Source organism: Tachyglossus aculeatus, chromosome 8, assembly GCF_015852505.1.
Source record: "Tachyglossus aculeatus isolate mTacAcu1 chromosome 8, mTacAcu1.pri, whole genome shotgun sequence".
Taxonomy (NCBI): Eukaryota; Metazoa; Chordata; class Mammalia; order Monotremata; family Tachyglossidae; genus Tachyglossus; species Tachyglossus aculeatus.
In genome coordinates this window covers 35,962,222-35,984,184 of record NC_052073.1, presented here as the reverse complement: position 1 = coordinate 35,984,184, position 21,963 = coordinate 35,962,222, and the positions used below count along the sequence as shown (strand labels likewise).

Here is a 21,963-nt window from a genome sequence, read left to right as displayed (position 1 = left end):
ATCAGGTTGTCATTCCTTCATTCAATCATATTTCATCATCATCATCAATCGTATTTATTGAGCGCTTACTGTGTGCAGAGCACTGTACTAAGCGCTTGGGAAGTCCAAGTTGGCAACATCTTGAGACAATCCCTACCCAACAGTGGGCTCACAGTCTAAAAGGGGGAATGAGTGAATGAACGAATGCATCCGTTGATAATAATAATAATAATGATGATGGTATTTGTTAAGCGCTCACTATGTGCCAAGCACTGTTCTAAGCGCTGGGGGGGAGAATACAGGGTGATCAGGTTGTCATTCATTCATTCATTCAATCGTATTTCATCATCATCAGTCGTATTTATTGAGCGCTTACTGTGTGCAGAGCACTGTACTAAGCGCTTGGGAAGTCCAAGTTGGCAACATAGAGAGACGGTCCCTACCCAACAGTGGGCTCACAGTCTTAAAGGGGGAATGAGTGAACGAACGAATGCGTCCGTTGATAATAATAATAATAATGATGATGGTATTTGTTAAGCGCTCACTATGTGCCGAGCACTGTTCTAAGCACTGGGGGGGAATACAGGGTGATCAGGTTGTCATTCATTCATTCATTCATTCAGTCATATTTCATCATCATCATCATCATCAATCATATTTATTGAGCGCTTACTGTGTGCAGAGCACTGTACTAAGCGCTTGGGAAGTCCAAATTGGCAACATATACAGTCCCTACCCAGCAGTGGGCTCACAGTCTAAAAGGGGGAATGAGTGAACGAACGAATGCGTCCGTTGATAATAATAATAATGATAATGATGATGGTATTTGTTAAGCGCTCACTATGTGACAAGCACTGTTCTAAGCGCTGGGGGGGGGGAATACAGGGTGATCAGGTTGTCATTCATTCATTCATTCAATCGTATTTCATCATCATCATCTATCGTATTTATTGAGCGCTTCCTGTGTGCAGAGCACTGTACTAAGCGCTTGGGAAGTCCAAGTTGGCAACATAGAGAGACGGTCCCTACCCAACAAGGGGCTCACAGTCTTCACCCCCATTTTCCAGATGAGGTCACTGAGGCCCAGAGAAGCAAAGCGACTTGCCCACAGTCACCCAGCTGACAAGTGGCGGGGCCGGGATTAGAACCCACGACCTCTGGTTCCCAAGCCCGGGCTCTTTCCCCTGAGCCACGCTGCCACTCCTGATGATGACTGGACTGGACTCTCCCGGCACTCTGTGGGCAGTGAGCGCTCAATAAATACGGTCGACTGAGTGTTAGGCGCTCAATAAATACCACGGGTCGACGGAGGGAGTGAAGAGAAGTGGTTTTATTGGTGCTCGGCCCGGCCCCGTCCCGTCCGCTGCCCCCGTCCCGTCTTCCAGCTAGAAAGGGAGTCGCTCTTCCCGGGGGAAATCGAGGCAGACGTCCGTGTCCGGCTCGCACCTGGGGGACAACGACAGGGAAAGTCGGGGTGGGTGGGGGGCTCGGGGGTCGGGCCGGCGATGGGGTCACCTAACCAACCACGATGGTATTTTTTAAGCGCTTATTACATGGCAGGCCCTGTACTAAGCGCCGGGATGGATCCAAGCAAATCAGGTTGGACGCGGTCCCCTGTCCCACGTGGGACTCACCGTCTCCATCCCCATTTATCAGAGGATTAAGGCCCAGAGAGGTAGAGTGACCGGCCCGAGGTCACACAGCAGACATCTCCATCCCCGTTTGACAGAGGAGGGAACTGAGGCCCAGAGAGGTAAAGTGGCCGGCCCAAGGTCACACAGCAGACATCTCCATCCCCGTTTGACAGAGGAGGGAACTGAGGCCCAGAGAGGTAAAGTGGCCGGCCCAAGGTCACACAGCAGACATCTCCATCCCCGTTTGACAGAGGAGGGAACTGAGGCCCAGAGAGGTAAAGTGGCCGGCCCGAGGTCACACAGCAGACATCTCCATCCCCATTTGAGAGGGAACTGAGGCCCAGAGAGGTAAAGTGGCCGGCCCAAGGTCACACAGCAGACATCTCCATCCCCATTTGAGAGGGAACTGAGGCCCAGAGAGGTAAAGTGACCGGCCCGAGGTCACACAGCAGACATCTCCATCCCCATTTGAGAGGGAACTGAGGCCCAGAGAGGTAAAGTGGCCGGCCCAAGGTCACACAGCAGACATCTCCATCCCCGTTTGACAGAGGAGGGAACTGAGGCCCAGAGAGGTAAAGTGACCGGCCCAAGGTCGCACAGCAGACACGTGGTATTTCCCGAGGGTCCCCTGGGAGCTGTACTGGACGCCCGGGAAGGACAAGACGGAGAAGTGGCCTGATTCTCGCCCCCAAGGCGCTTCCACTCTAGCGGTCTAGGCGTCGGCATGGGGTTTATGGAGCGCTCACGGGTGCGGGGCACTGTACTGAGCGCCGGGGAGAGGAGGAGACGGAGAAGGGACCCGCTCCTTTCCCACAAGGGGCTGCCGCTCTAACGGTGTAGTCGTCCTCGTGGGACTTACTGAGCACCCACCCAGCGCTCGGAAGAGGACGAGACGTCGTGGCACTGACCGAGCGCCCGCAGAGCGCTGTACTGAGCTCTCGGAAAAGAAGAGGCCCGTTCCCTGCCCTGGAGGAGCTTCAAAACCGTATGTATTGAGCGCTCGCCATAGAAAGGGCACTGTACTAGGCGCACCCCCCCGTTTGAAGGAGAAGGGCGAGAACGGGGGAGGGATCGGGGGGTCCCCGTACTTTGGTTTTCTCAGGAGGACGTCCGGGAAGATCTCCTCCCGTAGGAGTCCGGGGGTCTGGGACTGTAATGTCTTCACTTCCATCTCCAGCCGGGGGACTTCCTCCTCCAGGGTGGCCACCAGCTGCCGCGGGGGGCCGGGGGGAAGGGGACCGCCGAACGTCAGCTCCTCAATCAATCAATCAGTCAATCAATCGTATTTACTGAGCGCTTACTGTGTGCAGAGCACTGGACTGAGCGCTTGGGAAGTACAAGTTGGCAACATAGAGAGACGGTCCTCACCGCCCCCGGCAAGGGGACCAAGTGCTGGAGGATGAGTTATTCATTGGCAATAATAATAATAATGATAATAATAATAATAATAATAATAAAATACTATTTGTAATAGTATAATAACAATAATTTTAGTATAATAATAACGGTATTTGTGAAGCGCTTACTATGTTTCAAACACTGTCCTAAGCGTGGGGGGAGATGCAAGCTAATAACAATAATTTTAGTATAATAATAACAGTATTTATGAAGCGCTTACTATGTTTCAAACACTGTCCTAAGCGCGGGGGGAGATGCAAGCTAATAATAACAATAATTTTAGTATGATAATAACGGTATTTGTGAAGCGCTTACTATGTTTCAAACACTGTCCTAAGCGCGGGGGGAGATGCAAGCTAATAATAATAATTTTAGTATGATAATAACGGTATTTGTGAAGCGCTTACTATGTTTCAAACACTGTCCTAAGCGCGGGGGGAGATGCAAGCTAATAACAACAATAATTTTAGTATAATAATAACGGTATTTGTGAAGCGTTTACTATGTTTCAAACACTGTCCTAAGCGCGGGGGGAGATGCAAGCTAATAATAACAGTAATTTTAGTATAATAATAATGGTATTTGTGAAGCGCTTACTATGTTTCAAACACTGTCCTAAGCGCAGGGGGAGATGCAAGCTAATAATAACAATAATTTTAGTATAATAATAATGGTATTTGTGAAGCGCTTACTACGTTTCAAACACTGTCCTAAGCGCGGGGGGAGATGCAAGCTAATAATAACAAATAATTTTAGTATAATAATAACGGTATTTGTGAAGCGCTTACTATGTTTCAAACACTGTCCTAAGCGCGGGGGGAGATGCAAGCTAATAATAACAATAATTTTAGTATAATAATAATGGTATTTCTGAAGCGCTTACTATGTTTCAAACATTGTCCTAAGCGCAGGGGGAGATGCAAGCTAATAACAACAATAATTTTAGTATAATAATAACGGTATTTGTGAAGCGCTTACTATGTTTCAAACACTGTCCTAAGCGCGGGGGGAGATGCAAGCTAATAATAACAATAATTTTAGTATAATAATAACGGTATTTGTGAAGCGCTTACTATGTTTCAAACACTGTCCTAAGCGCGGGGGGAAATGCAAGCCTAATAACAACAATAATTTTAGTATAATAATAACGGTATTTGTGAAGCGCTTGCTATGTTTCAAACACTGTCCTAAGCGCAGGGGGAGATGCAAGCTAATAACAACAATAATTTTAGTATAACAATAACGGTATTTGTGAAGCGCTTGCTATGTTTCAAACACTGTCCTAAGCACGGGGGGAGATGCAAGCTAATAACAACAATAATTTTAGTATAATAATAATGTTATTTGTGAAGCGCTTACTATGTTTCAAACACTGTCCTAAGCGCGGGGGGAGATGCAAGCTAATAACAACAATAATTTTAGTATAATAATAACAGTATTTATGAAGCGCTTACTATGTTTCAAACACTGTCCTAAGCGCGGGGGGAGATGCAAGCTAATAATAACAATAATTTTAGTATAATAATAACGGTATTTGTGAAGCGCTTACTATGTTTCAAACACTGTCCTAAACGCAGGGGGAGATGCAAGCTAATAATAACAAATAATTTTAGTATAATAATAACGGTATTTGTGAAGCGCTTACCATGTTTCAAACACTGTCCTAAGCGCGGGGGGAAATGCAAGCCTAATAACAACAATAATTTTAGTATAATAATAACGGTATTTGTGAAGCGCTTGCTATGTTTCAAACACTGTCCTAAGCGCAGGGGGAGATGCAAGCTAATAACAACAATAATTTTAGTATAGTAATAACGGTATTTGTGAAGCGCTTACTATGTTTCAAACACTGTCCTAAGCGCAGGGGGAGATGCAAGCTAATAATAACAAATAATTTTAGTATAATAATAACGGTATTTGTGAAGCGCTTACTATGTTTCAAACACTGTCCTAAGCGCGGGGGGAGATGCAAGCTAATAACAACAATAATTTTAGTATAATAATAACGGTATTTGTGAAGCGTTTACTATGTTTCAAACACTGTCCTAAACGCAGGGGGAGATGCAGGCTAATAACAACAATAATTTTAGTATAATAATAACGGTATTTGTGAAGTGCTTTCTATGTTTCAAACACTGTCCTAAGTGCGGGGGGAGATGCAAGCTAATAATAACAATAATTTTAGTATGATAATAACGGTATTTGTGAAGCGCTTACTATGTTTCAAACACTGTCCTAACCGCGGGGGGAGGTGCAAGCTAATAATAACAAATAATTTTAGTATAATAATAACGGTATTTGTGAAGCGCTTACTATGTTTCAAACACTGTCCTAAACGCAGGGGGAGATGCAAGCTAATAACAACAATAATTTTAGTATGATAATAACGGTATTTGTGAAGCGCTTACCAAGTTTCAAACACTGTCCTAAGCGCGGGGGGAGATGCTAGCTAAGAACAACAATAATTTTAGTATAATAATAACGGTATTTGTGAAGCGCTTACTATGTTTCAAACACTGTCCTAAGCGCAGGGGGAGATGCAAGCTAATAACAACAATAATTTTAGTATAGTAATAACGGTATTTGTGAAGCGCTTACTATGTTTCAAACACTGTCCTAAGCGCGGGGGGAGATGCAAGCTAATAATAACAATAATTTTAGTATGATGATAACGGTATTTGTGAAGTGCTTTCTATGTTTCAAACACTGTCCTAAGCGCAGGGGGAGATGCAAGCTAATAATATATTTTAGTATTTGTTAAGCGCTTACTATGTGCCAAGCACTGTCCTAAGCCCTGGGGGAGATGCAAGGTCATGAGGTTGTCCCGCACGGGGCTCACAGTCTTCATCCCCATTTTCCAGATGAGGTCACTGAGGCCCGGAGAGAAGTTAAATGACTTGCCCAAAGTCACACAGCGGCTAAGCCAGGATTCGAACCCATGACCTCTGACTCCCAAACCCGCGCTCTTTCCACTGAGCCACGCTGCTTCTCGGAGCAGGTCGTTCCGTGTGGGGCTCACAGTCTTCAACCCCATTTGACAGATGAGGTCACTGAGGCCCGGAGAGAAGTTGAATGACTTGCCCAAAGTCACACAGCGGCTAAGCCAGGATTCGAACCCATGACCTCTGACTCCCAAACCCGCGCTCTTTCCACTGAGCCACGCTGCTTCTCCGAGCAGGTTGCTCCGTGTGGGGCTCACAGTCTTCACCCCCATTTTCCAGATGAGGTCACTGAGGCCCAGAGAGAAGTTAAATGACTTGCCCAAAGTCACACAGCGGCTAAGCTGGGATTCGAACCCATGACCTCTGACTCCCAAACCCGCGCTCTTTCCACTGAGCCACGCTGCTTCTCCAAGCAGGTTGCTCCGTGTGGGGCTCACAGTCTTCAACCCCATTTGACAGATGAGGGAACTGAGGCCCAGAGAAGGGAAGTGGCTTGCCTAAGGTCACACAGCAGACAAGTGGCGGATTAGAACCCGTGACCCTCCAAACCCCAGGCCCGGGCTCTACCCACTAAGCCACGCTGCTTCTCTTGGAACTTATTGAGTGCTTACTGTGTGCAGAGCACTGGACTGAGGGCTGGGGAGAGTCCAATAATAATAATAATGATGGTTTTTGTTAGGTGCTTACTATGTGCAAAGCACCATTCTAAGCGCTGGGGAGGTTACAAGGTGATCGGGTTGTCCCATGGGGGGCTCACGGTCTTAATCCCCATTTGACAGATGAGGTCACTAAGGCCCAGAGAAGTGAAGTGACTTGCCCGAAGTCACCCAGCTGACAGCTGGCGGAGCGGGATTTGAACCCATGGCCTGTGACTCCAAAGCCCGGGCTCTTTCCGCTGAGCGCTTCTCCAATCCAGTCGGCAGGCTCACTCATTCATTCATCCGATGCTATTTATGGAGCGCTTACGGTGTGCGGAGCACCGGACTAAACGCTTGGGAGAGTCCAGTACAGCAATAAAGAGAGACGATCCCTGTCCATGACGAGCTCACAGTCTACCCGTGAAGAGAGAGGCAGCGTGGCTCAGTGGAAAGAGCCCGGGCTCGGGAGTCGGAGGTCGTGGGTTCTAATCCCGGCTCCGCTGCTTGTCAGCTGGGTGACTTTGGGCTTGTCACTTCACTTTTCCGTGCCTCAGTTCCCTCATCTGTCAAATGGGGATGAAGACGTGGGACAACCCGATGACCTCCCCCATTCATTCATTCATTATTGAGCGCTTACTGTGTGCAGAGCACTGGACTGGACGCCAAGCTCGCTCGCTTCCTCCCTTCAAGGCCCTGCTGAGAGCTCACCTCCTCCAGGAGGCCTTCCCAGACTGAGCCCCTTCCTTCCTCTCCCCCTCGTCCCCCTCTCCATCCCCCCCATCTTCCCTCCTTCCCTTCCCCACAGCACCTGTATCTATGGATATATGTTTGTACAGATTTATTACTCTATTTATTGATTGATTTATTTTACTTGTACATATCTATTCTATTTATTTTATTTTGTTAGTATGTTTGGTTTTGTTCTCTGTCTCCCCCTTTTAGACCGTGAGCCCGCTGTTGGGTAGGGACTGTCTCTATATGTTGCCAATTTGTACTTCCCAAGCGCTTAGTACAGTGCTCTGCACATAGTAAGTGCTCAATAAATACGATTGATGATGATGATGATGATGACTAAGCTCTTGGGAAGTACACGTTTATACATATCTATTCTATTTATTTTATTTTGTTAGTATGTTTGGTTTTGTTCTCTGTCTCCCCCTTTTAATAATAATAATAATAATGGTATTTGTTAAGCGCTTACTATGTGCAGAGCACTGTTGGGTCGGGACCGTCTCTAGATGTTGCCAACTTGGACTTCCCAAGCGCTTAGTACAGTGCTCTGCACATAGTAAGTGCTCAATAAATACGATTGATGATGATGATGACTAAGCGCTTGGGAAGTACACGTTTATACCTATCTATTCTATTTATTTTATTTTGTTAGTATGTTTGGTTTTGTTCTCTGTCTCCCCCTTTTAATAATAATAATAATATATTTGTTAAGCGCTTACTATGTGCAGAGCACTGTTCTTTTAGACTGTGAGCCCACTGTTGGGTCAGGACCGTCTCTAGATGTTGCCAACTTGGACTTCCCAAGCGCTTAGTACAGTGCTCTGCACATAGTAAGTGCTCAATAAATACGATTGATGATGATGATGACTAAGCGCTTGGGAAGTACACGTTTATACCTATCTATTCTATTTATTTTATTTTGTTAGTATGTTTGGTTTTGTTCTCTGTCTCCCCCTTTTAATAATAATAATAATGGTATTTGTTAAGCGCTTACTATGTGCAGAGCACTGTTCTTTTAGACTGTGAGCCCACTGTTGGGTCGGGACCGTCTCTAGATGTTGCCAACTTGGACTTCCCAAGCGCTTAGTACAGTGCTCTGCACATAGTAAGCGCTCAATAAATACGATTGATGATGATGATGACTAAGCGCTTGGGAAGTACACATTTATACCTATCTGTTCTATTTATTTTATTTTGTTAGTATGTTTGGTTTTGTTCTCTGTCTCCCCCTTTTAATAATAATAATAATGGTATTTGTTAAAGCGCTTACTATGTGCAGAGCACTGTTCTTTTAGACTGTGAGCCCACTGTTGGGTCGGGACCGTCTCTAGATGTTGCCAACTTGGACTTCCCAAGCGCTTAGTACAGTGCTCTGCACCCAGTAAGTGCTCAATAAAAAAAAAAGTTGGCAACATACAGAGACAGTCCCTACCCAACAGTGGGCTCACCGTCTAGAAAGTGCTTAGACCAGTGCTTGGCACATAGTAAGCGCTCCACAAATACCGTCATTATTACAGCCCAATTGTATTTTCCAAGTGCTCAGTCCAGTGCCCTGCACACTGTTTAAGCGCTCCATAAATAGGATCGGATGAATGAATTGCATCATCATCATCATCCCGTCATTATTACAGCCGAACTGTATTTTCCAAGCGCTCAGTCCAGTGCCCTGCACACTAAGCGCTCCATAAATAGGATCGGATGAATGAATTGCATCATCATCATCATCATACCGTCATTATTACAGCCGAATTGTATTTTCCAAGCGCTCAGTCCAGTGCTCTGCACACTGTTTAAGCGCTCCATAAATAGGATCGGATGAATGAATTGCATCATTATCATCATCATCCTGTCATTATTACAGCCGAACTGTATTTTCCAAGCGCTCAGTCCAGTGCTCTGCACACTGTTTAAGCGCTCCATAAATAGGATCGGATGAATGAATTGCATCATCATCATCATCCCGTCATTATTACAGCCGAACTGTATTTTCCAAGCGCTCAGTCCAGTGCTCTGCACACTGTTTAAGCGCTCCATAAATAGGATCGGATGAATGAATTGCATCATCATCATCATCATCATCCCGTCATTATTACAGCCGAACTGTATTTTCCAAGCGCTCAGTCCAGTGCTCTGCACACTGTTTAAGCGCTCCATAAATAGGATCGGCTGAATGAATTGCATCATCATCATCATCATCGTCCTGTCATTATTACAGCCGAATTGTATTTTCCAAGCGCTCAGTCCAGTGCTCTGCACACTGTTTAAGCGCTCCATAAATAGGATCGGATGAATGAATTGCATCATCATCATCATCCCGTCATTATTACAGCCGAACTGTATTTTCCAAGCGCTCAGTCCAGTGCTCTGCACACTGTTTAAGCGCTCCATAAATAGGATCGGATGAATGAATTGCATCATCATCATCATCATCCCGTCATTATTACAGCCGAACTGTATTTTCCAAGCGCTCAGTCCAGTGCTCTGCACACTGTAAGCGCTCCATAAATAGGATCGGATGAACCATCATCATCATCATCAATCGTATTTATTGAGCGCTTACTGTGTGCAGAGCACTGTACTAAGCGCAAATTGGCAACTTATAGAGACAGTCCCTGCCCAACAGTGGGCTCACAGTCTAAAAGGGGGAGACAGAGAACACAACCAAACATACTAACAAAATAAAATAAATAGAATAGATATGTACAAGTAAAATAAGTAAAGAAATAGAGTAATAAATATGTACAAACATATATACATATATACAGGATGAATGAATTGTTGTTATTATCCTCGTTACCCCAGGCGACCTCCACGGACAGCCAAGCTTTTCCCGAATTCCGCGCTCCTTTTTCCCCGGATTCCCCCCGGGAAGCCGGTCCCCAACCCGCCTCCGGGGGGGAGAGATGGGGGTCCCGGGAGGGTTTTGGGGGTCCCAGGGTGGTCTCGGGAACCTCTCACCCTTTGGAAGTAGGAGATCTGCTCCACCAGCACCTTGTTGGCCTTGGTCTTCTGGGCCAGACCCTCCTCGTACGGACGGATCTTCTTCTGTGGGAACGGGAGGGCACGGACGCTTCGATCGCTCGGTCCTATCATCATCATCATCATCATCATCATCAATCGTATTTATTGAGCGCTTACTATGTGCAGAGCACTGGACTAAGCGCTTGGGAAGTACAGATTGGCAACACACAGAGACAGTCCCTACCCAACAGTGGGCTCACAGTCTAAAAGGGGGAGACAGAGAACAGAACCAAACATACTAACCAAATAAAATAAATAGAATAGATATGTACTGGTAAAATAAGTAAATAAATAGAGTAATAAATATGTACAAACATATATACATCTATACAGGTGCTGTGGGGAAGGGAAGGAGGTAAGATGGGGGGATGGAGAGGGGGACGAGGGGGAGAGGAAGGAAGGGGCTCCTACTTACTGAGCGCTTCCCGCGGGCAGGGCCCTGGACCGAGCGCTCGGGAGAGTCCCATAGTATGTCGCATCCCCTGCCCGCGACAGGCTCCCGGGCTAGAGGGGAAGGCGGACGTTAACGGAAACCCATCCGTCGTACTTATTGAGCGCTTCCTGTGTGCGCAGCGCTGTACTAAGCGCTGGGGCGAGGATACTAGAGCGATAAGCGGACGCCTCCCCTGCCCACAGCGAGTCTCGAGGGCGGCGGCAGAGTCAGGATGAGAACCCAGGTCCTCTGGCTCCCAGCCCCAGGCTCTCTTTCTTAGTTTTAATAATAATAATAATACTAATGATGGCATTTATTAAGCGCTTACTATGTGCAAAGCACTGCTCTAAGCGCTGGGGAGGTTACAAGATGATCAGTTTGTCCCCCGGGGGGCTCACAGTCTTTATCCCCATTTTACAGATGAGGTCACTGAGGCCCAGAGAAGTGAAGTGACCTGCCCAAAGTCACCCAGCTGACAATTGGCAGAGCCGGGATTTGAACCCATGACCTCTGACTCCAAAATCCGTGCTCTTTCCTCTGAGCCACGCTGCTTCTCCTTAACCAGTGGCGTTGGTTAAGCGCTTAGTACAGTGCTCTGTACATAGTAGGCGATCAATAGATACGATCGAGCGAATGAAGCGCTTACTCCGTACCGGCCACTGTACTGAGCGCTGGGGGAGATGCCAGAGCGTCACAGTGGATACGGTCCACGTCCCACACGATGACAATAATAACGGTGGTAGTCGTTAAGCGCTTAGTATGTGCCGGGCACCGTACTGAGCGCCGGGGTGGATCCAAGCTAATCGGGTCGGACCCCGTCCCCCGTGGGGCTTCATCCCCATTTGACAGAGGAGGGAACTGAGGCCGGGAGAAGGGAAGTGACCGGCCCAAGGTCCCTCAGCGGACAAGAGGAGGAGTCGGGAAGAGAACCCAAGTCCTTTTAACTCCAAGACCCGGGCTTTAAGAGAACGATAATGATGATGGCATTTATTAAGCGCTTACTATGTGCCAAGCACTGTTCTAAGCGCTGGGGGGGTACAAGGTGATCAGGTTGTCCCACGGGGGGCTCACAGTCTTCATCCCCATCCACCCCACCGCTTAGTACAGTGCCCGGCACATACGAAGCACTTCAATACCCCAGACCCACTGCCACGCTCCCATCCTGGACCTGCGGAGAAGCAGCGTGGCTCAGTGGAAAGAGCCCGGGCTTTGGAGTCAGGGGTCGTGGGTTCGAATCCCGGCCCCGCCACAAGTCTGCTGTGTGACCTTGGGCAAGTCACTTCGCTTCTCCGAGCCTCAGTTCCCTCATCTGTAAAAACGGGGATGAAGACTGTGAGCCCCACGTGGGACAACTTGATCACCTTGTATCCCCCCCAGCGCTTAGAACAGTGCTTTGCACGTAGTAAGCGCTTAACAAATGCCATCAGCCCACTGTTGGGTAGGGACTATCTCTGTATGTTGCCAATTTGTACTTCCCAAGTGCTTAGTACAGTGCTCTGCACACAGTAATCGCCCAATAAATACGATTGATGATCATCATCATCCTCATTTCCTCGCCTCCCGCCCCCTTCCGCGCTGCCCTGATTTAGTAATGATAATTACAAAATGACCTTTTAGACTGTGAGCCCACTGTTGGGTAGGGACCGTCTCTATATGTTGCCAATTTGTACTTCCCAAGCGCTTAGTACAGTGCTCTGCACACAGTAAGCGCTCAATAAATACGATTGATGATCATCATCATCATCCTCATTTCCTCGCCTCCCGCCCCCTTCCGCGCTGCCCTGATTTAGTAATGACGATTACAAAATGACCGTTTAGACTGTGAGCCCACTGTTGGGTAGGGACCGTCTCTATACGCTGCCAACTTGTACTTCCCAAGCGCTCAGTCCAGTGCTCCGCACACAGTAAGCGCTCAATAAATACGATTGACGATGATGACGACCGTAATAATGGGATCTGGGAAGCGCTTCTGGTGGTAATGATAATCCTACGTGCCGGGCACCGCACTCACTGAGCCCCCGGGGTGGAAACGAGCAAATCGGGGTGGACACAGGCCCTGTCCCAGATGGAGCTGGAAGTCTTCATCCCATTTTACAGCTGAGGGGACCGAGACCCGGAGAAGGGAAGCGAAGTGACTGGTCCAAGGTGACCCAGCCCCCTCCCCGGCTTCTCACGTTGGCCAGGCGTCTTAGGATCTTCTCCTGGGCCTCCGCGGCCTTCCGCTCCATGGATCCCAGCACTGTCCGGCGCATCAACCTCAGCTCCTCCGACTCGTCCTGCCGGGAATCCGGAGTCCGGGGGGGGCGGGGAGCTGTGAGGGCGGACGACCCTCCCCCCCCCCCCGACCTCCGGGGCCCTTGGTGGGGGGCGGCTACCTGCTGGGCGTCCTTCAGCTGCTGGACCTGCCTGAGGAGGCCGGATATCTGCACGGCCTTGAGCGGGAAGTCCTGATCCATGTAAGCGAGGAGGACATTCAGCTCCTCCTGGGACTTGCGGTTCCGGGCCCTCAGTTGGCTCAGCTGGCGTTGGAGCACTGGAGAGGGGGACGGGGGAGCGGGAGGAGGCGTCCGATAGACGTAGGAGACGCAACCCCTGGCCCTGAGGGGGCCGATACGCTACCCTCCGAGCTCGCCCTGGCCAGGGTTTGCATCTCTCTGTCGTATTGGACTCTCCCGAATGCTCTGCACACAGTGAGCGCTCAATAAATAGCACCGAATGAATTCCCTTGGCGGTTCCGGGCCCTCAGTTGGCTCAGCTGGAGTTGGAGCACCGGCGAGGGGGACGGGGGAGCGGGTGGAGGCATCCGACAGACGTAGGGGATGCAACCCCTGGCTCTGAGGGGGCCGATACGCTACCCTCCAAGTTCGCCCTGGCCAGGGTTTGCCTCTCTTTGTCGTATTGGACTCTCCCGAATGCTCTGCACACAGTAAGCGCTCAACAAACCTTGTCCTGTCCCTGACTTTCCCATCTCTGTTGACGGCACTACCATCCTTCCCGTCTCACAAGCCCGCAACCTTGGTGTCATCCTCGACTCCGCTCTCTCATTCACCCCTCACATCCAAGCCGTCACCAAAACCTGCCGGTCTCAGCTCCGCAACATTGCCAAGATCCGCCCTTTCCTCTCCATCCAAACTGCTACCCTGCTCATTCAAGCTCTCATCCTATCCCGTCTGGACTACTGCACCAGCCTTCTCTCTGATCTCCCATCCTCGTGTCTCTCCCCACTTCCATCCATACTTCACGCTGCTGCCCGGATTGTCTTTGTCCAGAAACGCTCTGGGCATGTTACTCCCCTCCTCAAAAATCTCCAGTGGCTACCTGTCAATCTGCGCATCAGGCAGAAACTTCTCCCCCTGGGCTTCCAGGCTGTCCATCCCCTGGCCCCCTCCTACCTCACCTCCCTTCTGTCCTTCTCCAGCCCAGCCCGCACCCTCCGCTCCTCCGCCGCTAATCTCCTCACCATTAGGCCTCGTTCTCGCCCGTCCCGCCGTCGACCCCCGGCCCACGTCATCCCCCGGGCCTGGAATGCCCCCAATCCCTCTGCCCCTCCGCCAAGCTAGCTCTCTTCCTCCCTTCAAGGCCCTGCTGAGAGCTCACCTCCTCCAGGAGGCCTTCCCAGACTGAGCCCCCTCCTTCCTCTCCCCCTCGTCCCCCCTCTCCGTCCCCCCATCTTACCTCCTTCCCTTCCCCACAGCACCTGTATATATGTATATATGGTTGTACATATTTATTACTCTATTTATTTATTTATTTATTTATTTTACTTGTACATTTCTATCCTATTTATTTTATTTTGTTGGTATGTTTGGTTCTGTTCTCTGTCTCCCCCTTCTAGACTGTGAGCCCACTGTTGGGTAGGGACTGTCTCTATGTGTTGCCAATTTGTACTTCCCAAGTGCTTAGTACAGTGCTCTGCACATAGTAAGTGCTCAATAAATACGATTGATTGATTGATTGATTGATTGAATAAATAGCACCGAATGATTTCCCTTTGCGGTTCTGGGCCCTCAGTTGGCTCAGCTGGCGTTGGAGCACCGGCGAGGGAGACGGGGGAGCGGGAGGAGGCGTCCGACAGACGTAGGAGACGCAACCCCTGGCTCTGAGGGTGCCGATACGCCACCCTCCGAGCTCGCCCTGACCAGGGATTGTCTCTCTTTGTCGTATTGGACTCTCCCGAATGCTCTGCACACAGTAAGCGCTCAATAAATAGCACCGAATGAATTCCCCTCTCCTGGAATCCCCCCAACCCGGGCCCTGAAGACTACAGGATTGATTGAGCGCTTACAGTGTGCAAAGCACCGTACTAAGCGCTTGGAAGAGTCCAGTACAATAGCAAGCGGACACATTCCGGCCCACAACGTCTGGAGGACTCTCCCAGGCGCTCAGTCCGGTGCTCTGCACACAGTAAGCGCTCACTAAATGCAAAATGAGTGAAGGAGACGGCTGCCCCACCTTCCATCTTGGCCTTCTCCCTCTCCTCCGTCTCTGCCAGTTGGCGCTTGGCGATGTGGAGCTGCATCTGATTGGACGATTCCAGGGTGGCAATCATGGTCTGGTGGAGGGTCAAAGGCCAGAGGTCACCGGCTGCGACCCCCCCGACCCCCGGACCCCCGCAAGAATCCCTGCTGAGACTGCCGGTACTCCTCCCGCCCCCCGAAAACGCACTCCCTGACCTCCTCTAGACTGTCAGCTCGTTGTGGGCAGGGAATGTGTCTGCTTATTGTTCTGCTGAACTCTCCCAGGCGCTTAGTCCAGTGCTCTGCACACGGTAAGTGCTCAATAAATAGGATTGAACGAATGAATGAGTGAATAAATGAATGAATAACTGGATGGATGGATGGAGGGATTGTGGTTGGATGGATGGACTGTGGATGGATGGATAACAGTAACGATGGTATCCCGGCTCTGCCGCTTGTCAGCTGTGTGACCTTGGGCAAGTCACTTAACTTCTCTGAGCCTCAGTGACCTCATCTGTCAAATGGGGACTAAGACTGTGAGCCCCCCGTGGGACAACCTGATCACCTTGTAACCCCCCCCAGCACTTAGAACGGTGTTTTGCACATAGGAAGTGCTTAATAAATGCCGTCGTTATCATTATTATTATTGTCTGTGAAGCACTTACTATGTGCCAAGCACTGTGGGAGATACAAGGTCGTCAGGTTGTGTCCCCCATGGGGCTCCCGGTCTTCAACCCCATTTGACAGGTGAGGTCACTGAGGCCCAGAGGAGTGAGGCGGCTCGCCCAAAGTCACGCCCTCCCAGGCCCAGGCTCTGGCCAGTAAAGTCCGCTGATGGGTGGATTGTGGATGGGTGGAGGGGATGGTGGGTGGATCCATAGATGGATGGATGGATGGATGATTTCCCTAGTGCTTGGTCCAGAGCCCTGCCGGCAGCGGGCGCTCAGTAGGTAGCAGGGTTGGGCAGGGGGTGGGCGGTGTCTCTGACCCCAAACAGGTCCTGCTGCTGGAGCAGCTCCCGCACGTGATCCACCAGCAAGGTCTCCGTGCGGCGCGTGCTCTCAGCCAGGGCCCGGTTGGCCTTCCTCAGGACGCGCGCCTGCCCCTTCACCTCCTCCAGGGAGCTTTGCCGCGCCTTCAGCATCAACTGCCGGGCCCCACGCCGCAGGCGTCCAGGACCGGGACGAGGAGGAGGAGGAAGACGGATGTAGGAGAACGGAGGAGGATGAAGAGGATGAACATGAAAAGGAAGAAGAGGAGGAGGATAAAAAGAAGGAAAAGGAGGAGGAAGATGAGGAAAAAGGAGGATGAACATGAAAAGGAAGAAGAAGAGGATGAAAAGAAGGAAAAGGAGGAGGAGGATCAAGATAAAGAAGAGGATGAAGATGAAAAGGAAGAGGAGAAGGAAAAGGTGGAGAAAGATGAGGAAAAAGGAGGATGAAGGTGAAAAAGAGGATGAAAAGAAAGAAGAGGATGAAGATGAAAAGGAAGAAGCGGAGGTTGAAGAGGAAAGGGAGGAGGATGAGGAAAAAGAAGAGGATGAAGAGGAAAAGGAAGAAGTGGATGAAAAGAAGGAAAAGGAGGAGGAAGATGAAAAAAGAGGATGAAGATGAAAAGGAAGAAGAGGAGGAAAAGGAAAAGGAGGAGAAAGATGAGGAAAAAGGAGGATGAAGATGAAAAGGAAGGAGGAGGAAAAGGAAAAGGAGGAGGAAGATGAAAAAGAAGAGGGTGAAGATGAAAAGGAAGAAGAGGATGAAAAGAAGGAAAAGGAGGAGGAAGATGAGGAAAAAGAAGAGGATGAAGATGAAAAGGAAGAAGAAGATGAAAAGGAGGAGGAAGATGAGAAAAAAGCAGAGGATGAAGATGAAAAGGAAGACGAGAAGGGTTAAACGGAGGAAGATGAAGAGGATGAAAAGAAGGAGGAGGAAGATGAAGAGAAAGAAGAGGATGAAGATGAAAAGGAAGAAGCGGAGGTTGAAGAGGAAAGGGAGGAGGATGAAGAAAAAGAAGAGGATGAAGAAAAGGAAGAAGAGGATGAAAAGAAGGAAAAGGAGGAGGAAGATGAAAAAGAAGAGGATGAAGATGAAAAAGAAGAAGAGGATGAAAAGGAGGAGGAAGATGAGAAAAAAGCAGAGGATGAAGATGAAAAGGAAGACGAGAAGGGTTAAACGGAGGAAGATGAAGAGGAAAAAGAAGAAGAGGATGAGAAGAAAAGGAGGAGGAAGATGAAGAAAAAGAAGAGGATGAAGATGAAAAGGAAGAGGAGGATGGAAAGGAAAAGGAGGAGGAAGATGAGGAAAAAGAAGAGGATGAAGATGAAAAGGAAGAGGAGGATGGAAAGGAAAAGGAGGAGGAAGATGAGGAAAAAGAAGAGGATGAAGATGAAAAGGAAGAAGAGGATGAAAAGAAGGAAAAGGAGGAGGAAGATGAAGAGGAAAAAGAAGAGGATGAAGATGAAAAGGAAGATGAAAAGAAGGAAAAGGAGGAGGAAGATGAGAAAAAAGCGGAGGATGAAGATGAAAAGGAAGAAGAGAAGGGTGAAAAGGAGGAAGATGAAGAGGAAAAAGAAGAGGATGAAGATAAAAGGAAGAAGAGGAGGATAAAAAGGAAAAGGAGGATGAAGAAGGAAGAAAAAGAAGGGGAAGATGAAAAGGAAGAAAAGGAGGATGAAGGTGAAAAGGAAAATGAAGAGGAGGATGAAAATGAAAAGGAGGAACAAGGAGAAGAGGAGGATGAAGATGAAAGGAAAAGGAGAGGAAGAGGCAGAAAGAGGAGCAGGAGGGAAAGGAGAAGCAGTTAGGATTTGAATTCATTTCAGCGTCCGTCTCCCCTTCTGGAGTGTCAGCGTCTCGAGGTCGCGGATGGCGTCTGCTCACTCTACTGGACGCTTCTCTGCGCTCACTACAGTGCCCGGCCCCCAAGCCAACCGTCCGCTCCTCCGGGCCCGGGACCGTGCCCGCCAACTGTCCCGGTCTCCCCCCAGCGCCCGGTCCGGTTGCCCCGGCCCCAGCCGACCCTCAGTTCCTGGAGGGCGGGGAGCGTGCGGCCTAACTGTCTTGGACTCCCCCGACCGCTCAGTCCAGTGCCCGGGGTCCCGGCGTCCACCGACCCTGAGGATCTGGTTGGCTTCGTGAAGTCGGACGGGGTCCAGGTCGGCGCCGGCGAGGGCCTTGGGGTGAGTTCTGCGGCCGGAGGGGGCCGGGGGGCCTGTCCGGGCGGGAGAACGGGCCCTCTGCACAACCCAGCCAGCCGGGGAATCATCATCATCATCGTCATCAATCGTATTTATTGAGCGCTCACTGTGTGCACAGCACTGGACTAAGCGCTTGGGAAGTCCAAGTTGGCAACACATAGAGACGGTCCCTACCCAACAGTGGGCTCACAGTCTAAAAGGGGGGAACATCATCATCATCATCAATCGTATTTATTGAGCGCTTACTATGTGCAGAGCACTGGACTAAGCGCTTGGGAAGTACAAATTGGCAACATCTAGAGACAGTCCCTACCCAACAGGGGGCTCGCAGTCTAAAAGGGGGAGACAGAGAACAAAACCAAACATACTAACAAAGTAAAATAGAATAGATATGTAGAAATAAATTAAATAAATAACAAAACCAGACATACTAACGTACAACGGTCTCTGTGGAGCGCTTACTGAGTGCAGACCGCTGTACTGAGCGCTTGGGACCGTCCAGTAGACCAATAGAACAGACACGTTCCCTGCCCACAACGAGCCGACGGTCCAAAGTGGGGAGAATCGGTGTGGGGCACCCAGTATAGTCATCATCATCATCATCATCAATCGTATTTATTGAGCGCTTACTATGTGCAGAGCACTGGACTAAGCGCTTGGGAAGTACAAATTGGCAACATCTAGAGACAGTCCCTACCCAACAGTGGGCTCACAGTCTAAAAGGGGGAAAATCAATGGTATTATTGAGCGCTTCCGGCGTGCGGAGCACTGTACTAAGCGCTTGGGAAGTACAAATTGGCAACATTTAGAGACAGTCCCTACCCAACAGTGGGCTCACAGTCTAAAAGGGGAAAATCAATGGTATTATTGAGCGCTTCCGGGGTGCGGAGCACTGTACTAAGCGCGTGGGAGAGGACAAGACGCCACATTCAACAGACACGTTCCCCGCCCATGAGCAGCGGGAAGCAGCGTGGCTCAGTTGCAGGAACCCAGGCTTGGGAGTCAGAGGTCGTGGGTTCTAATCCCGGCTCGGCCCCTCGTCTGCTGTGTGACTGTGGGTAAGCCACTTCACTTCTCTGGGCCTCAGCTCCCCCATCTGTCAAATGGGGATGGAGACTTTGAGCCCCACGTGGGACAACCTGATGACCCCGTGTCTTCCCCAGCGCTTGGCACATAGTAAGCGCTTCACAAATACCATCATCACCATCATTATTATTATAAGGAGCTTTTGTCCCCCTCCTGTCAGGGGTCCCTCTCCCCCCCTTGGGGGCTGGGATCCCGGCTCACCTGCATTGTGGTGGGGGGCGGCGGCGGTCCTCCCTCCTGGGCGGGCATGGCCGGCGTGGATGGGCGGCAAAGGCGGACGCCCCGGGACCTTGGGCTCCGGACTTGGGTGCGGATCCTGCTCCAGGCCCAGGCTCAGGGACAACCATGGCCGCTGCACCCGCACAGTGAGGGGAGGGGCAGAAGAGGTGAGACGCTCCCCCCCCCCCAACCGCCCCAGACTGTCAGCTCCTCCTGAGCAGGGATTCTCACTCTTAGTACTGTACTGGACTCCCTCAGGCACATAGTCCAGTGCTGTGCACGCAGGAAGCGCTCCATACACACCATTGATGAGTGAATGGACTCCCTCAGGCACATAGTCCAGTGCTGTGCACGCAGGAAGCGCTCCATACACACCATTGATGAGTGAATGCAACCCCCCCCCCAATGGACCTGGGGGAGGGGGGGAGGGATTCCCAAGCGCTTAGTGGTCATTCATTCATTCAGTCGCCTTTACTGAGCGCTTCCTGGGTGCAGAGCACTGCACTTTTAGACTGTGAGCCCACTGTTGGGTAGGGACTGTCTCTAGATGTTGCCAATTTGGACTTCCCAAGCGCTCAGTACAGTGCTCTGCACACAGTATGCGCTCAATAAACACGATTGATGATGATGATGATGATGATGTCAGTGCTTGGGAGAGTCCAATACAGCAACAGAGAGAGACAATCCCTGCCCACAACGGGCTGACAGTCTGGGGGGCGGGGGAGAGACAGGCAGCAAAACCGGTCCAGCGCCCCGCACACGGGAAGCGCTCAATAAATAGGACTGAGTGAGTGAATGACTGGATGGGGGGGCAGGGGGAGGGGTTTGTGTCTCACCGGCGGGTTGAGTCCCGGGGCTCCGCGGTCCCGGGGCCGCCGGAAGCCCCCGAGGTTCCTGCGGGGGGCGGAAGGGAGCGGCGGGGTAAGATTGGAACCCAGCACCCGGGCCTCGGCCCCCCGGTGGAGCCGCACGAGACTCACCCGATGCGCGCCTCCATCGGGGGCCGACAGGGGGCGCCCCCGGGGACGCGGATCCCGGCTCCTAGCAACGGGGCGCGCGGCCGCGCCCTCTGGTGGGCGGGCGGGGTCAGGCCAGGGGCGGGGCCGGGCGGCGGCGCCCTCTGGTGGACAGGCGGGGTCAGACCAGGGGCGGGGCCAAGCGGCAGCGCCCCCTGGTGGACAGGCGGGGGCGGGCTGCAGCGCCCTCTGGTGGACAGGCGGAGTCAGACCAGGGGCGGGGCCGGGCGGCGGCGCCCTCTGGTGGACAGGCGGGGTCAGACCAGGGGCGGGGCCAAGCGGCAGCGCCCTCTGGTGGAGAGGCGGGGGTCGGGCTGCAGCGCCCTCTAGTGGAAAAGCGGGGTCAGGCCAGGGGCGGGGCCAGGCGGCAGCGCCCTCTGGTGGAGAAGCGGGGCCAGACCTGGGGCGGGGCCGGGCGGTAGCGCCCTCTGGTGGAGAGGCAGGGGCCGGGTGGCAGCGCCCTCTGGTGGAGAGGCGGGGGTCGGGCTGCAGCGCCCTCTAGTGGACAAGTGAGGTCAGGAGGGGCGAAGCCGGGCGGCAGCGCCCTCTGGTGGAGGGGCGGGGTTAGGAGGGGCGGGGCCGGGCTGCAGCGCCCTCTGGTGGGGAGGCGGGGTTAGGAAGGGCGGGACCTGACTGCAGCGCCCTCTGGTGGAGAAGCGGGGCCAGGCCAGGGGCGGGGCCAAGCGGCAGCGCCCTCTAGTGGAGAGGAGGGGTCTGGAGGGGCGGGGCCGGGCTGCAGCGCCCTCTGGTGGGGAGGCGGGGTTAGGAAGGGCGGGGCCTGACTGCAGCGCCTTCTGGTGGAGAAGCGGGGCCAGGCCAGGGGCGGGGCCAAGCGGCAGCGCCTTCTAGTGGAGAGGCGGGGTCATGAGGGGCGGGGCCGGGCGGCAGCGCCCTCTGATGGAGAGGCGGAGGTCGGGCTGCAGCGCTCTCTAGTGGACAAGTGGGGTCAGGAGGGGCGAGGCCGGGCGGTAGCGCCCTCTGGTGGGGGGGCAGGCCCGGGCGGCAGCGCCCTCAGGTGGAGAAGCGAGGCTGGGGCGGGGCCGGGCGGCAGCGCCCTCTGGTGGAAGAGCGAGGCTGGGGCGGGGCCGGGTGGCAGCGCCCTCTAGTGGAAAGGCGGGGGCCGGGCTGCATCGCCCTCTAGTGGAGAAGTGGGGTCAGGAGGGGCGAGGCCGGGCGGTAGCGCCCTCTGGTGTTGAGGCAGGGTTAGAAGGGGCG

The 21,963-nt window shown here is 51.6% G+C and overlaps 1 protein-coding gene across 8 annotated transcripts; it reads right to left on the bottom strand.

Annotated features, from left to right (window-relative positions):
* Positions 1–1,293: 1,293 nt before the first annotated feature.
* Positions 1,294–20,798, bottom strand: C8H20orf96 (chromosome 8 C20orf96 homolog). 8 transcript variants are annotated; one of them, XM_038750510.1, is made up of 11 exons: positions 20,713–20,792; positions 20,569–20,626; positions 19,715–19,865; positions 18,344–18,441; positions 16,223–16,381; positions 15,230–15,329; positions 13,153–13,310; positions 12,952–13,053; positions 10,282–10,368; positions 2,702–2,868; positions 1,294–1,425 (listed from the first exon to the last, which is right to left on the bottom strand). In XM_038750510.1, the coding sequence occupies exons 1-11, from the start codon at positions 20,727–20,729 to the stop codon at positions 1,365–1,367; spliced, it is 1,158 nt and encodes a 385-aa protein (XP_038606438.1). In that variant the 5' UTR covers positions 20,730–20,792; the 3' UTR covers positions 1,294–1,364. The 8 variants fall into 8 exon arrangements, 7 of the variants coding, with proteins under 7 accessions (XP_038606438.1, XP_038606439.1, XP_038606440.1 ...); XM_038750511.1 differs by having other exon boundaries at positions 2,702–2,823; positions 20,713–20,787; XR_005452145.1 differs by having other exon boundaries at positions 1,337–1,425; positions 2,702–2,823; positions 10,282–10,409; positions 20,713–20,794.
* Between the last annotated feature and the right edge of the window lie 1,165 nt (positions 20,799–21,963).

Coding starts and splice junctions, on each gene's coding strand:
- C8H20orf96 (XM_038750510.1), bottom strand. Junction 15,330..16,222: donor AGCAGCAGGACCTGTTTGGG/GTCAGAGACACC, acceptor ACCCTCCACCAG/ACCATGATTGCCACCCTGGA. Junction 13,054..13,152: donor AGCTGAAGGACGCCCAGCAG/GTAGCCGCCCCC, acceptor GATTCCCGGCAG/GACGAGTCGGAGGAGCTGAG.